At 39.1% G+C, this 16,941-nt stretch overlaps 1 protein-coding gene across 2 annotated transcripts in view; it reads left to right on the top strand.

The window, feature by feature from the left end:
* The window catches only part of elp3 (elongator acetyltransferase complex subunit 3), a 188,567-nt gene extending 176,903 nt beyond the window's left edge, over nucleotides 1-11,664 (top strand). The window contains exons 12-15 of one of the 2 annotated variants that reach the window (XM_035421321.1): nucleotides 513-578; nucleotides 1,454-1,681; nucleotides 1,904-1,985; nucleotides 10,497-11,664. In XM_035421321.1, coding sequence (XP_035277212.1) covers nucleotides 513-578; nucleotides 1,454-1,681; nucleotides 1,904-1,985; nucleotides 10,497-10,573 — 453 coding nt within the window. In that variant the 3' untranslated portion in view covers nucleotides 10,574-11,664. Of the gene's footprint in view, nucleotides 1-512; nucleotides 579-1,453; nucleotides 1,682-1,903; nucleotides 1,986-2,061; nucleotides 2,153-10,496 lie in introns of those variants that run through there. The other variant, XM_035421322.1, reaches the window with a different exon arrangement.
* The last annotated feature ends 5,277 nt before the right edge of the window (nucleotides 11,665-16,941 follow it).

Here is a 16,941-nt window from a genome sequence, read left to right as displayed (position 1 = left end):
ATAGTGCAGAACATAGACTGTTAGTTATTTCAGCGCAGAAATGTACCTGTAGTCACCTTGAAGGTTATTTGTATCAAAGCATGTGTTGGAAAATAGTGAGAAGTTTGGTATAGACTATTGCTATTTGTTTTAATTTATGAGCTAGGCTGCGGTGGGCTATATGTAGGACCTCATATTTCCCGTTTTGTGGAAATGGGAGGGGTGGTGAGGTGGTGCTCTCAACTCTGCTCATACAATCTTGAGGTTTTTTTCAATACAGATTTGAAACGTGTATAGTTATTGACATTACTTTGAATAGATATTTGGTGGATATGTAGTGGATACATCCCTTTGTGATAATTCCTGGTTATTTCAACTATTTCCAGTCCTTCTACAATCAATGAAATTCATAAGCACTTCATTTTGAGACCCACCGGCCTGACAATCACTCTGTCATCACTGCAGTGGGCAGATGACGCCTTAGTTACACATTTTAGCACCACTTGTCCCAGCTCACCATTAATTTTTTCTAGTGTCGTGATGTCAGAACCAGGGAGGTGGGGATCCAGGAGATCCATCACAAAGTGCGGCCTTACCAGGTACTGTAAGCCATCTTGTCTGATTCAATATACAGGTATTGAGGCAGCGGTGGAGAATTGGATCTATTTCAAGCAGGGATTGGAATACACCAAGACTGTTGTCTGGTGTTTAGTGATCCGTTTCTGGAGCATTGCTTCTCTTCTTAAATTGTTTGAATGAAGTAATATGTATAGCTGTAGATAAGACCATCTGGTAAAGTTCCATTTAATGTAAAACAATAGAGCTTTGTCCATTTTGCTGCTGAAGACAAAATTGTGTAACTGCTGTAAAAATTCCTGAAATCAATAGAAATCATTAAGTTCCTCAGATATGTGGAATTCTATGTTTTAGAGTTCCCCAGCACCAGTTATGAGATTTGTATACATGAAATGTTTTCCTTTTTTGAGAAGGAGGAGGGTACTGTGTATCCTTCACTCAAGCTCAACTTACATTTGTCGTATTTTCATGTGTAAATCAGACAAAAACTGACTTGTTGCAGGCAATATTTTATATTAAGTTCTACATTAAGTGCCCATTCATTGATTATGCATTTGGGAGGGATTATGTATTGTACTGTGCTGATGTTAACCCCTAATTATCAGACAGGAAGTGTATAAAGAGGAGTGAAGGTGTTTGTGATAAGCTGAAAGCAGTCATAACACTCAATGAACACTTGGGACTTCCACTGCACACCTGAGTGTGCTGTCTGTGGGATCTTGTTTTATTAATTAAAGCTGCATCTTTTGGGTCCATATAGAGTGTGATGTGTTTCCTGTTGAACATGGTCAGCTATACTGATCTCATAAATATTATGTAGTGTAATATTAGACTGTGTGTTTTATATGCTGTGTGTGTGTATGCTTGCTGTGTGTGTGTGTGTGTGTATTTGTCACAGGTTGAGTTAGTGCGCAGAGACTATGTAGCAAACGAGGGCTGGGAGACATTCCTATCATACGAGGACCCGGAGCAGGACATCCTGATTGGCCTGCTGCGTCTGCGTCGCTGCTCCCCTCAGTCGTTCCGCCCCGAGCTAAAGGGCGGTGTCTCCATTGTGCGTGAACTGCACGTCTACGGCAGTGTAGTGCCTGTCAGCAGCCGCGACCCCAGCAAGTTCCAGCACCAGGTACACACAGGCCAGGCCTGTTTCTTTTGTAGATGCTTCATGATTTTATGGTTTTATGTTCACTCCATTTCTCCGTTTCATGTTTCAGAGCTCACCATGTCATTCACGATGCTAAACCATTTATGAATATCTTATTGGCTTGGTGGGTGGTCAATCACTCAAACATGCTTCAAGTAAAGTCGTAAGTGTAGTCAGCACACTCCTGCTCTGCTCCTTTCACAGGGCTTTGGGATGATGCTGATGGAGGAGGCAGAAAGGATCGCCCAAGAGGAGCATGGCTCTGGGAAGCTTGCAGTCATCTCAGGTGAGCTTGTGTCTTGCTTTGGTGTTTTTGACACATTCACTGGCAGCTTGCCTAAGCCCCAAGGCCTCTTTTGCAGAGTAAAGGGTAAAGCAAACTGCTGTCAGTACCATGGACTACAAAAGACTCAAGCCCACATGTCCACCTCAAAGGGTAACACTTTTAACTACACCTCCTACCACAACTTTCCAGTTACAGTATTGGCTTACTGTAAATTTGAAATGCGCCACCTTCAAAAAACACCTTTGTTTCACACTCCCTGTTTCATTTTACTTGTGCTCGGTTCCATTCTCTCTCTCTCTGGACTCGCCACCCTTCTTCCACCTCCCACTCACGTGCAGCCCGCACACTCATGTGCAGCAGCAACAGTTCGCAAGGCTATCTCATGTATACCCTCAGCTACCAGCCATGGGAGGAACAAGGCGCTTCGGAGGCTACGCGATTAATGGTGGTCAAAGAACAACCAGGAGAGCCACACACAACGGACGAGCGGCCTGTGGCAAGTGTCAAGCTGCGTGTCTTGGAACTGAAGAAAAGGGCGAACGGCTTCCCCATTTCCACACCCAACTCCTACAGATTTTGCACTGGAAACCAGAAAGCATTCTGACGATGGAACCAATCTAAAGGACTCGAGCAAGGCTGGAAGAGCATATAGTGACCAAATATACATAACTCTGTTAAAGGAGTAACATGGTGGTTGAATGTAACACTTGCCAGTTGTCTTTAGGCAACAACAAAATATATGTGCATAATTTTTTTCAGTCATTTAAATGTATTTTAAAACATATTTTTCTAAGCCTAGATTTCCCACTATAAAAGTTCACCCAAACTGTCTGGGCGTGGTAATGAGAACTGTCAGTTAGCTATGATTGACAGACCGTGCCCCGTTACCATAGCTACCTCCATGACGAGTTTATCTTGGGAGACTGAATTTTCACAAGCTAGCTAACTTAGTATATCAAGTATCGACAGCTAAGGACGTTGACTTATATACAATAATAATTTTTGCCAAGTTAAGATAAAACCACAACTATAACGTCCTTATGAAAGCAAACTAGCTAGCTAACGTTATCGATCACCTTACATTATGAAAGCAAACTAAATATCTAGCTAACGTTAGCTAGCTAGCTATAAATGAATATAACCAACCAGAGATAGTCTAATAGTCCTTAAAAGGTACTCTAATAAGTGAGAGTTAATTGTTAGTCAAATATTTGCATTGTCTTGCCTGTAAGCCAGCGGCACAATCTATGGGTCACGAGTTGTCCATGAGCTATCACAGCAATTTGACTGACTGTAGGGATGGCAAAACGTAGTTTTAGAATGTCACCAGCAGTGTATGCAAGTGAGCTCGACAATACATTTCTCACAGAAAAGCTAGTTTGTCGCCTTTTTTTTTTTTTTTTTAGTTCATTACAGTGGTGATAGAAGTGACAATAGTTCAGTGCTGTGCTGTTAGCCTTTACTGATCGCCGTACAAGGTTAATGTGAAGTAGCTAGCACAATCGGACAGAACTAACCCATAAAAAGGTACTTTGAATGATACTTGCTCAATTGAACAGTAAATCTGAAAAACATTCGATTATAGTCAGCGGCACCAAAATTTTCTTTCACACCCTCAATAAACGGCACAAGTCCCAGTAGAAGATTGAATTAAGCCTTTTAAAGTTATATATTTTCTGAAACGTTATCAATTCCGCTTGGCCACAGTGAGTGAAACTAGGCGATCTGAGCGTATAATTTCTATGTAAATTACATAAGAAGGATTCAGCCTTGTTGTTTGCTACCTAAACTTCACAGCACACTTGTAGCAGGACGGTGTGTCCAGTCAGATTTCTTTACGGGGCGTGGAATGGGGAGTGGTTACTGTACTTGTTTCGCACTAAGTTGATAACATTCTCAACCAGCTGAAAATAGGACGATAAATTTAAAACGCATATTTCTCCAAAAATAAAGAACGGACATATTTAATACTTTACTCATCGTGTTTCTTCAATGCCTCTTGTGCAAATAGCACATAAAACCGAGAAAGTGTGAAAACCACCATGTTACTCCTTTAATGGTTAATACGTATTTTACCATTTCCTTTTGGTTGGCTGTAAGCCATCCACTTCGCTGCGTTAGTTTTAATATATATCACAGACAGAACAGATCTACTAACTGGTCATAACACAGCATGCTGATCTCGATAAACACACACCGTTAACTATACAGTTTTATTCTTTATCCGTTTGGTACGCTTCATGTGCCATTGCTTAACCACTACCTTTAGCTAGTTTTAAAAACCACTCAATGTATAGACGTTATTTTGTTTCTTTGTCCTCCTTACACACGTGTCCACGGTGCGCACTCCCCACGTTGTGCAGCTCCACATGCAAGAGAACATGCAACACTTCTGACATACTTTCGTGCATGCGTGCCCAGGCTAACACACACACACACACACATATGCCCTCACATAGTTTATTGTATATTATTGTATTGAATTGTCCTTTGCCCCGTAAAGGACAATTTGTTATCCTGCCGACTATGCCAAAACTGTAAAGAAAAATTTGTTATCCTGCTGACTACACCAAAACTGTGAAGGAAAATCTGTTATCCTGCCAATAGCACCAAACTGTAAGGGAAAATTTGTGACAGTGACCAAAAGACAAATAGATTAAAAGACCAGATGTATCCTGCCAATTACGGCAAACTGTAAGGGAAAATTCGTTTTATTTATTATAGTTATTGGTTAGACTGGGGTCATGGATCACATTCCCAAAATCTGATATATACACCGTGGTGTTGAGCAGTAAACCTGCGCAGCGGAGCTCTGGTCCTCTTTAGCTACCCCCCCTCAGGCTTTCTTTTCCCTGCGAGGGAGTTTATTTTTATATTTTTATGTCTGGCTTCATACTCAGAGGTTGCTTTAGGAGCTTTGTTGAGAGTTACTTTGTTGAGAGTTTTACCAGAGAAGAGGTTACTAATAGGCCGGAAGGCATATTCAATACTCAGAATGTCTTGGCAGATATTGAGATAGGGGATATAGAAGTATTATATAAATTACATAAACTAAAGACAAAAAAAGCGGCAAGCCCTGATGGCATATACCCAACGGTACTAAAAGAGTTAAGTGAGATCATTTTTTTCACTGGCAAGTATTTTTAGACAGTCTTTATAAAGTGGAGGAATACCGAATGACTGGAAACATAATGGGTAATGTAATATAATTACATTACAATATAATTGGTATTACATTACATGGGTAGTTTAATACCAATATATAAGAAAGGGGACTGTATTGATCCAGGAAACTACAGGCCTGTCAGTTTACCTTGCTGTAAAATACTTGAATCTATCATTAGAGACAAACTAGAATTATTTCTTGAAAATAATAACATCCTAAAGCAGGGGTCCTCAGTCTCATCCAGAAAGGGCTGGTGTGGGTGCAGGCTTTTGTTCCAACCAAGCTTTTACACACCTGATTCTAATAATCAAGGTCCTTATCAAAGACTCTAGTGGTTGATCAGTAGAATCAGGTGTGTTACTGCTTGGTTGGAATGAAAGCCTACACCCACACCGACCCTTTTTGGATAAGATTGAGGACCCCTGTCCTAAGGGATAGTCAACATGGTTTTTGCAAGGGAAGGTCATGCCTGACAAACCTTTTGACATTCTTTGAGGAAGCTACCTAGTGTCTGGATGGGAGCAGGGCTTATGATATTATATACTTAGATTTCCAAAAAGCATTTGATAAGGTACCACATGACAAACTCATTATCAAAATGAGGACAGTAGGAATTACAGAAGGCATTTCAGAGTGTGTTCGGAACTGGTTACGGGATAGAACACAAAGGGTAGTACTAGGAGGGATCTTATCTGAGCAGGGTATTGTGGGAAATGGAGTTCCAGAGGGATCGGTGCTGGGTCCACTGCTCTTCCTCATTTACATAAATGACCTTGACACGGACATTGAAAGTACACTAGTTAAATTTGCAGATGATACACAACTGGGAGGTTTAGCCAACAGTTTGGAATCTACTAAAGTAATCCAAGAAGATTTAAACAGAATCCTGAAGTGGCCAGAAACCTGGCAAATGAAATTCAATATAACTGAATGTAAAGTTCTACATGTGGGGAATAAAAACATAGGGCAGGATTACTTTATGGGTGGTACAAAATTAGAATGTGCACATGTAGAAAAAGACCTGGGATTAATAGTTGATCAAAGCCTATCATGTGCTGTAGCAGTAAAAAAATGCCAACAGGATGCTGGGATACATAGCCAAGAGTATTGAGTATAAATCTAAGGAGATCATACTCACCCTATACAATACCCTTGTCCGGCCACATTTAGAGTATTGTGTGCAGTTCTGGGGACCGTACTATAAGAAAGATGTAGAGGCGCTGGAAAAGGTCCAAAGACGGGCAACCGGATTGATTCCGGGTATAAAAGATAAGTGTTATGAGGAAAGGCTTGAGATGCTTGGACATTTCAAGCTTAGTAAAAGGAGACTTAGGGGAGATTTTATTGAGGCTTTTACATTTATTAAAGGGATTAACAAAGTGAACTACAGGCAATTATTCTAGTTGAGTTCGGTTAGCAGAACGAGGGGGCATAAATGGAGATTGGCAAAGGGTAAATTTCACACAGACATTAGGAAATATTTTTTCACACAGAGAGTGGTCACTGCTTGCAATAGCTTGCCTGGACATGTAGTGGAGGCAGAAACACTGGGGGTATTCAAGGCCCGGCTTGATACAGTGTTAGATACTATCTAGTTTTTAGGTAAACTAAGCATTAAAGTTACAATCTCGAAGATTTCCGTTTCGTTCTCTTTGGCGGTACCAATGGCGATAAGTGGTAATTGCAGGTGTGTTTTTGGACCTCACTTCCCATAGGTCCAACCGGATCCAACCAGTGTCGCCTGTGTGACGTCAGTCAGTTGGTACCTAGTGGGCCACGCCAACTATAACACTTAGCCTACTATTTACTGAATAAAAAATGGTTGTTATAAAAGTAACGTTATGTACATACTCATTCATTGTCTAACATTCGGCTAACTTAAGCTGTCTTTACACTGCTGAGCCGGGTTAAAATGCTGTAGCAGACAGGTAGAATTAGTGATGATCAATTTCCACAAATGTTCTTTATCCACCTTTTGCCCGGTATGAACGTGTTTACATTGCAGAGAAGAATTTGCAGGATTCGCTGTGGTTCGTGCAATTATTTATCTCACACAATGCACAATAAACAGTCTTTTTCGTGAATGATTGTTGCGTGATATTTTTGAAACAACCGCCTTTCACAATGTTACCCTTGGTGTTTCTGGTTTTGCTAGCTAAACTGTTTGAGGATAAAGATGAGCTGGGTGTTAAATTAGCAATCAGAACAAGAAAAATAAATGAAAAACAAAGGAGATTTCATCAAAAAAGGGCATCAAGGCTGAAGGAGCATATGAGGAAGCGTAATAAAATAATAACAACGCTAATCCATACTGCCATATTCTTTTATTTAGTTTTCTTCGGCTTGACATCTTTACACAGAAATCAGACCCGGCTCTGCTCCACCTATACCCCGGCTTTATTCCAATCATTGTGAACTTGATGGCAATGTAAATAACGGTAACATTAAGCAACGAGACGAAACGGTTTCAGAATGTTGCAGAGAAAATTGCAGAGGTGTGAACTGGTTGCCTGGGGTCTAATCGCCAAGTGCAGTTTTAGAACGTTTACAATCAGACGTCTTGGAATTTTGCAAGTTGCATCCAGTCTCGTTGCGAATCATTGATCTGAACTGGCCTTTACTTAGCTACACTGCAACGTTGCACAAGGTAGCACTGCATTCGAGAGACAATTTGCGAGGTCGGTACCGGTCGGTAGCGTTAGCTAACGTTTTTTATAATTGTTAGCTGACATTAGATTGTGTTATTTACATTAGCTAGCTAGCTAATGCAACGTTACCTGATATGAGAGATGGATACTGTGCGCAACGTTGTCTAAACTAATGTTGCCTTTCTTGACATGGTCCGGTAGCTAGCATTAGCTGTGCAAATAGCTATGTAATTTAGTAACGTTACATTATCATCAAATGTAATACGAAATCTACATCAACAAATAATATGACCTCTCATGTTACACAAAAACTTTTTAGGGTTCCATAACCACCCCCCCTCCTTCTCTGTTATTGTAACGCTGGCAGACACCGGAAAAAACAGTATGCCGCTCACACACAAGTGAGTTGAAGAGCAAGCCTGTTGCGTTAGCTCCGCCTACCCTCTCTGGCAGACCAACCACTGATGGGTGATGGAAAATGCGTCACTAACTATGCACCACTTGTGATTTTTTCCCGGGAATGTCACCACAGACGCCCAGTTCTTTAATCATAAATAATAATAATAATAATAATATTAATTAATATAATAATATGCTTAATCACCATTGTTTTACCTAATTTTGTCAATAGATAGTGACTTAACAGACATTTATTTTAATGAAAATCTTCGAGATTATTACTTTAAGTACAGTTTAGTGGTAGGGATAGATGAGCGGTGTTGGGCTGAATGGCCTGTTCTCGCCTTATGTTATGTTATGTTATGATCATAATCGACCTTCCAGTTCTCATTAAAACACCATTTCTTTTTTTTTTTCTTTTTTCTTACCTGGCTTTGTTCTCCTGCGACATTATCATGTGTTTTTTTTTTTTTTTACCCCTAGTGATCGGGGTCACTACATCTTTTTCGATCGTTGACATACGTTAGATCATTTTGGCTATGATTTTCACAGAAACATATGGGCTAACATTAGGTAGTCCATACCACTCTAGTTTGTGTTATGACCATATACGTGCATATTTAATGGGACAATTAACCCACAATTAAATTGAGGTACACTACATGGCCAAAAGTATGTTGGACACCTGACATCCAATATCTCATCCAAAATTATGGTCATTAATATGGAGTTGGTCCGCGCTTTGCTGCTAAAAAAAGAGATCTCCACTCTTCTGGGAAGGCTTTATACTAGATTTTGGAGCACTGCTGCAGGGTTTTGCTTCCATTCAGCCAGAAGAGCATTAGTGAGGTCAGAAACTGATTGGGTACTGGCTCACAGTTGGTTTTCCAATTGATCCCAAAGGTGTTGGATGGGGTGGAGATCAAGGCTTTGTGGAGGCCAGTCAGGTTCTCCACAAAACCATTTCTATGTGGAGCTCGCTGTGTGTCCAGGGGCATTGTCATGCCGAAACAGGAAAGGGCCTTCGCAAAACTGTTCAGGTAGTACAGAATCATCTAGAATGTGTTTGTATGCTGTAGCATTAAGATTTGCCTTCCCTGGAATGAAGGGGCCTAGCCAAAACCATGAAAAACAGCCCCAGACTAAGAGGTGTCCAGAGACCTTTGGTCTTATAGTGTATTAATTTATTTAATAAATTGTTTTAATAAATATAATTTTGCTGCTTTTTTCGGTTTTCTATGATTTTCAACAACTTTTCCATGGCTATGTGACCAATATTTCAACCAGTACTTTCTGTTACAGACACCTAGCCATAGTGATAATATAATAACTACAAAAAGCATTTCCTTGATTAATAAAAAATGTAGAGCGTTCATACATCATACCACGTAATACCCGCAGGTTCAAAAGATCCTACTGAAAAGATAACATTAGTCGCCCCACTAATTGTTAAGCCAACCGCTAGCAAAAGACAGTGTATAGTAGCTAACATTAACTGAAATGGCTAGCTAGTTATGTGATTTCACCCCTTGCTTTACTGGATACATCTGGTTACGTGTTGAGTGCTCGCCACTTTGGATGAAATCAGCATGACTGGCTGCTACTCCCAGTTTGCCTATCCGCTGTCTATGTGCGGTGGCTCTAGATAAAACACTTGTTATTCAAGCCTGATTTATAAGTACGCATTGTGTCTCTTCCATGTTAAGTCTATGGACAATTCATCAGAATTTTGAGGAGTCATTCAAATTTAATAAATTCAACAGCCATCAAATTATAAAAGCACACATCTCAAAATTACCAACAGGATGAGTGGTCTTGTGTCACGATCACTGCACTGAAAAAGTCATGGGAACATTTTTAAACCTGATTTTTAGGGGGTATCAACAACATATTAATGGCATAACATAGCAGTATTTTGTGACCCCATGGTAATTGTAGACCACTTGTGATATTTGCATTGGTTTTGAAACTGCAGAGTTTGTTCCCTGTCATCATAGCAGGGCTCCAGGGTCACATGCAATTATTTTAGCCATATTAAAGCTGTATGATGAAAAGGATTTAAGTTAATTAATTACAGACATTGGTATCATAACCACCCCGCCCCCCCACAAGCCTCTATAAGACCGTTTTATAAACCTCTGTTTTTAGGGGACCCGATTCCCAAATTTTTAAAAACTTTTCGGTTTTCTTTCTCTTTTGTAAACCTTAAACTGTTTTGTACCGCCCCATTAAGGATTGATTATTTTTGTAGAGACAAATTGTTGATAAATCCTAAAATATTAATGTGCTTCTGTTTAGGTGTGGGAACCAGGAATTACTACAGGAAGATGGGCTACGTGCTGGAGGGGCCCTACATGGTGAAGCTCCTGCAATGAGTGGGGTCTGGGCGGTTTACTGACTGGGCAATTTGAGCATGGGGGATGGTACATTTCTCTCAGTTATGACCTTTTTGTAGAACTGCTTTTTATCCAAACATCATTTTGTTTATTAACAACTTTTCTACATGACACCTTTATGCAAACACAAGGTGTAGCCCATGCAGTCATGTGTTACAAGACAATGACTACCTGCTTCAGTTAACTGGTAGCAAACAAAGCTATACTGGGAAAGCGAAAGTGATACGAAGGGTTCCTAGTTCAGCATGCTCTACATGCGATAAATAGTATGACAGGCAGTTGTTGGTTTAACCTTCTGGAAATCATGAGGTCAGTTCAGTATCTCCTGGCTCACCTTCATTTGAAGCAGGACTGCACTATGGTAAAAAAGAATAATGAAAGGCTTTGGCTTACTCACACTATGAAGTGATAGACCGTAAAAAAAGGAGGATCACTGCGCACAGTGTGACATTTTTATGACTCTGTAACTGAACAACTTTGTTTATCATATTTTAGCAAAAACTATTCTTTGCCATGTTCTTTCCTTCTATAAAATGTTTTTTTCCCATATTTACAGCTTTTTTTTTTAACATAAATGTAATTATTTCATTCTAATTTTAATTTTGAAAAATGTTCTTGTCCTTAAATCAGTTGTAAGTTTATGAAATAAAGTATATTTAACAGGAAAATACCAGCACATATTATTGTTTGTTTGTATTGTTGTAGATTATCTGTAGAAGCCCACGTGGTTTAGTTTGAATGACTGCACAACTACAAGATCAGAAAGCAGATGAAAAATTGGTACCAGACCTGGGTCAAATACGTATTTGCTTTGGATTCAAATACTATGCTTTACTGATCTTGTCTGGTGTATTGGAACCCATGAAGTGCTCTCAAAAAGTGCAAACCCCACCTGGTCATATTGGCAGGCTCAGTTTTGCCAGGAAAGATCAATAGAGCACAGAAAAGTATTTGAATCCAAAACAAATTCATATTTGACCCAGGTCTGATTGGTACTGTAGTATGAAGTAAATATTATGTCACCAGACAACTGCATTTGGATTTAATAAATGAATTTTCATAAATTGAAATTGTATGTACTGTTTTTAAATTGAATTGTAAGGCTTTAAAATGCTTCAAATGCTGTGATTTGAATCTGAATTTCAAAAACTTTACCCTTGAAATTCAGTTTTTTTGGTATTCAGTTTCAGTTAAGCTTGGACAATTGCAAGCTCTATTCAACTTATTAACTTTAAAATCCTGCAGTTTTCAAATTTGTCTCTCCAAAGGCTTTCAACTCTGCAAAAGCTTTCAGATCTCCAAAAGCTTTCAGTTTGTGAAAGGACATAGGACTAGATACAAATAATCTGAGAAATGAAGGTTCACAGTGAAAATTTATTTTCACTTCCCTTCTAAGAGTGGCTAGATTGCTTATATACAAGTGTACTATATATAAGGCAACCTGTGGAAGAGAAATTAGGGGCACCTGAAAATAGGTGACTCTGTCACACCCACCATCACCCCGTTTATATTTTGTCTCATAGCTTCCAGAATAACAGGGGGTTAACTCTTTCAGGAGACCCCATCTGATAGTCTTTCTAATGGGCTTTACTGGTACATTTTACACAGTAAAATACAATTATATTCCTGTCTTTGCAGCAGTAAGTATAGAGACATACCTGCCAAATGCATGATGAGTATTCATCCTTGAGGGCCAAGCTCGGATGAACTCTGTCCCGCTGCGTCAGTGAGCGCTTTGTCATCTGAGTAATGGCTGTGCAATAAGCAGGAGACGCTTCTCATTCTACGATGTCTATATCCCTGCAGTCTCATCCATGAAACGGTGATGATTATGGATTAATAAATTCCTTGCAGGGAATCACAGTCAGGCTTTATCTTGTAAACTAATACCAACAAAGAGATGAGAGCTGCCACTTGTTTGTTTGCTGATAGGCTAATGAGATGGTTATGCTAATGAGTTTAGTTATATATTGGCTCTAACGATTCTAATTATTTTGATTGGTTCCTAAAAAGTGTAGAAATTGCTACCCACACTGTATTATGGGAACCCTGAAGCGCAAGGTGAAAGAACATTTTTAAGGGGAGTGAAATGACCAAAATGACCAAACTTGTGTGGCCATTGTTAAGATCTTTTTTTTTTTTTTTTTTGTTTAAAATAATTAAGTTGTTAACTTAATGACTTGCTAAGTGATGTATAGGACTTACTAAGTCATTTTAACAACTTAATTAGTTGAAAATTATGAAACATTCCTCCCATATGAGCTTTAAGTGGAAACGTCAATCCATTTGTACACTTTACTGTACGATACAACAGGATGAAATAGGAGACTCAGCAACTTTCCATCCATTTTCTACAGTGGGCTCCAGAATTATTGGCACCCATGATAAAAATGAAGAAAAAAGGCTGCATATAATAAATGACACAGATAATAATCTATATGTTACAAAAAAAAAAAAAATAGCTAAACTAAAAAATAATACAGTTATTGACATAAGCTTTATTTTCCAACATGTGTAAACTAGTGTGCTTGATTAATGATTCATTGGAATTAATCAGTCTTAAATTTTTTAATTAAAAAAAATATTTCCCCAAAAAACAGGTTCCACAATTATTGGTACCCCTGGTTTAATGCTTTGTGAAAACACCCCTGGCAAAGATGACAGCCATGAGCCTTTTCCTATAATTTGTGATTTTTGACCATTGCTCCATGTAGAACTTTTCAGAATCATTGATATCTTTGGGTTTGCACTTATGGACCTTCAGTTCAGACCACAGGTTTTTGATGGAATTTAAGTCTCAAGACTCAGATGGCCATTGGAAAACATGGAAGTTAATTTCACTTAAGCATTTGTTTAGATTTTGATGTATGCTTGGAGTCATTGTCCTGCTGGACAATCTACCTATGATTAAGTCCTAGCCTCTTAGCAGAGACAGCCACATTTTCTGCCATTTCCTGGTACTTTGTTGAATTGTGCCATTGATCTAAAATAGTGCCCCGGGACCACTACCAGAAAAACATCTCCAAAATATCAATGACCCACCTCCATATTTGACCGTAGGTATGAGGTGCTTCTCCTGTATGCATACCTCTTTTGCCGCCAAACATATTGATGGTGTGTATGGCCAAAATGTTCAATTTTGGTCTCATCTGACAATAGCACTCTCTTCCAGTCATAATTCCAATGAGGTTTGGCAAGCTCCAGATTCTTGGTTTTGTTTATTGTGCTCAGTAAGGGTTGTCTTCATGCCACCCTTCCAAAGAGTTAATTGGAGGTGCCATTTTATGTTTTTTTAGACTTGTTGACCACAAGAAACAAACCAATCTCTGAAATTCTTAAACAGTGATCCTTGGGTTATTAATGGCCTCCCTCACCATCTTCCTCACTGTCTGTGGGGACACCATGCACTTGCTTTCTCTTCCTGGCAAATTTGCGACCATTCCATATGTTTTACACCTTTTTATTATTGCCCTTACAGTGCTAAGTGGTATGCTTAACCCTGTATGTCTTCTTGTGTACCCATTACCAGACTTGTGAAGGTAAATTACCATCGGTCTCTTCTGAATTGACAGTTATTTGGCTTTTCCCATGCTGATGGATGACAAAGGGATTTTGTATGCTTGTTACCTCATTTTTATTCTCTAGTGAAACTGGAAGTGATGGAATGACACAATATGTGACAGATGCTGGTGTTTTGGTCCGCAAGTAGGGCAAGGTCATTTTTCAGTTTTTTACAGATTACGAAAGTGCAGATAATAAGCTTTCAAATGATGTGTCATACATTGAAAATAGTTGAAGAAGATATGCTTATTTGAATGTTGGTACTCCTAAAATCAAGTAGCAGAGAAAATCCCCTTGAAAGATCTTGAACTTTTCACACTTCTCACAGGGAGATAATGGGTGGGAACAATAGCTAGTTAACTCCACCCCAACCACTCCCCCACTAGAGTACCTGTAAATCCTTGCCCATTTAGGGGTTACCCTATTTAAAGCTTTATAACTCCAGATGTGAATACCACAGAGACTAGAAAAATGTCTTAAATGAAGTAATACATTTGTACCATTTATAATACTAGCTTAGATTATTTCTTACTAAATTATGAATATAACGTAGAGTGCCACAAATGCAATGGTCAAGGCAAAAAATCTAAAATGAATTTGCTCCTTTTTTAGTTCGCAATGAAATACTGGGAGATTGCGGGTTAAAGTATACATGTCCTGGATCAAAAACTTCTTGACCACAAGTTCATAAAATCTAAGGGTGGATATGTAGAACTACTAAAGATCTATGAAGCAAAAACTAAGCAGTGTACCCAGCATCTCCAAATCTACCCACAATGTCTAAATTATTAACACTGGTCTAAAATAGCTAAGGGTCCAGAAACAAATCCAAAATCTCTCCAAAAAGGAGTATAATGCTTTTTGTCCATTGTAAAGCATATGAGCCCCTTATGAAGGTTTAAGATGAAACATAGATATAATTTAAACATAATGCAAACATATAGTCACACAATGCTGCACAGTACCTAAATGTGTAATAATTAACCCTTGTATGTAGCCTATTTATGTAGGGGCGACATAGCTCAGGAGGTAAGACCGATTGTCTGGCAGTCGGAGGGTTGCCGGTTCAAACCCCGTCCTGGGCGTGTCGAAGTGTCCTTGAGCAAGACACCTTACCCCTAACCCCTAACCCCTAACTGCTCTGGCGAATGAGAGGCATCAATTGTAAAGCGCTTTGGATAAAAGCGCCATATAAATGCAGTCCATTTACCATTTACCATATTTCTATACTCTGTACACTCCTATGTTTTCTTGTATGGGAATGGGACAATATAAAAACATTTTTCAGCCGTCCACCACGTTTTGGCAATGTTTCAACACTCTCCTCATCACTGTTGTATGCGTCACAAAAACCATTACACTACTAACTAACGCTTACATTACAGTGTGAAATATCCACATTACATAATACCACTAACCTATTTAAAGACACTCAATTTCTAAAATAACATAATAACCGAAATATTTTGAGCAGTAATACTTACATAGCAATGATGAAATCTTATCTATGTTCAGTAGATGGAGACAGAGACAGTAAATCAATGACAGTTATATATTCTCCAGAAAACGATGTCAGATAGGTCTATCAGCAAACAGGCTTAGCTATGCCCAGAAGTCCTCAATAATAATGGTATTTTCCAAGGAATTACGAAAAATCGTTGACAACGTATCGTTAGGTGCTTTTAATGCTACCATATAGAGCGAATGCCATGGTAAGAAAATGTTCGGTTACGCTAATCTATAAAACGCTATTCCAAAAGCAAAATTAGACGTTATACATCGTTAGAAAGCTTATACTCTCACCTACTGATTGAGCGTCCGCCATTTTAGCAACCTCACACAGTAAACAAACATAGGCTACAACCACACGGCTTTATTTATGGGCGGTGGCTTGACCGAAACAAAGTGACAATAGCCAACAAAACATGCTAATTAAACTGCACCCCCATCGCGCCTCCAAAACCCGGCTGTAAGAATCACTAAAACAAGCCGACTTTGCTGACAAATTATAAGTATTTAGTGACCCTAAAAATGTTGTTTATTCTATTGAGTGACTTCTTCAACACTTTAACTTTCGTAATATGAAAAAATGGAAAACAGTAAAAAAAAAAATTTAAAAAACCTTTTTTGCCTCCTAGCGCGATTTCAAGATTTGCGACTTGCGGACCTTTTCTCCAGCACCCGTCACATATAGTTCCTTTAGACTGAGATGAACTAAATTAAGTAAAATTATATTGCCAATTTTATTTTGTTTGATTTTACTTACAATAATTGTTAGGGGTGCCAATAATTATGGCACCTATGGTTTTCAGAAAAAAATTGATTACTTAACAAAAAACATTGAAGCATGAGAGTAAATGTATTGAAATAGAAGTATATAGTTTTCCCATATGTTTGAACATTTATTATATGCAGCCTTTTTTCTTCATTTTTATTAAGGGTGCCAATAATTCTGGAGCCCACTGTATGCCCGCTTATCCTGAGCAGGGTCATGGGGGGGTGCTGGAGCCTATCCCAGTGTGCATTGGGCAAGAGGCAGGAATACACCCTGGACAGGCTGCCAATCTATCGCAGGGTACACACACCATTCACTCTCACCTATGGGCAATTTAGAGCCTCCAATCAGCCTACCTGCTTGTCTTTGGACTGTGGGAGGAAACCTGGAGTACCTGGGGGAAACCCACGTGAACACAGGGAGAACATGCTGTTGGGAAACAGACAGTTTTGTGTATTCTAAGTCCCAGTTTGTGTATTCTAAGTCCCGGAGGAAGGGCCACCCCCATGAC

This window comes from Anguilla anguilla, chromosome 6 (genome assembly GCF_013347855.1).
Source record: "Anguilla anguilla isolate fAngAng1 chromosome 6, fAngAng1.pri, whole genome shotgun sequence".
Taxonomy (NCBI): domain Eukaryota; kingdom Metazoa; phylum Chordata; class Actinopteri; order Anguilliformes; family Anguillidae; genus Anguilla; species Anguilla anguilla.
Note: the sequence above shows the minus strand (reverse complement) of the source record. Positions and strands in the feature narration are given on the sequence as shown.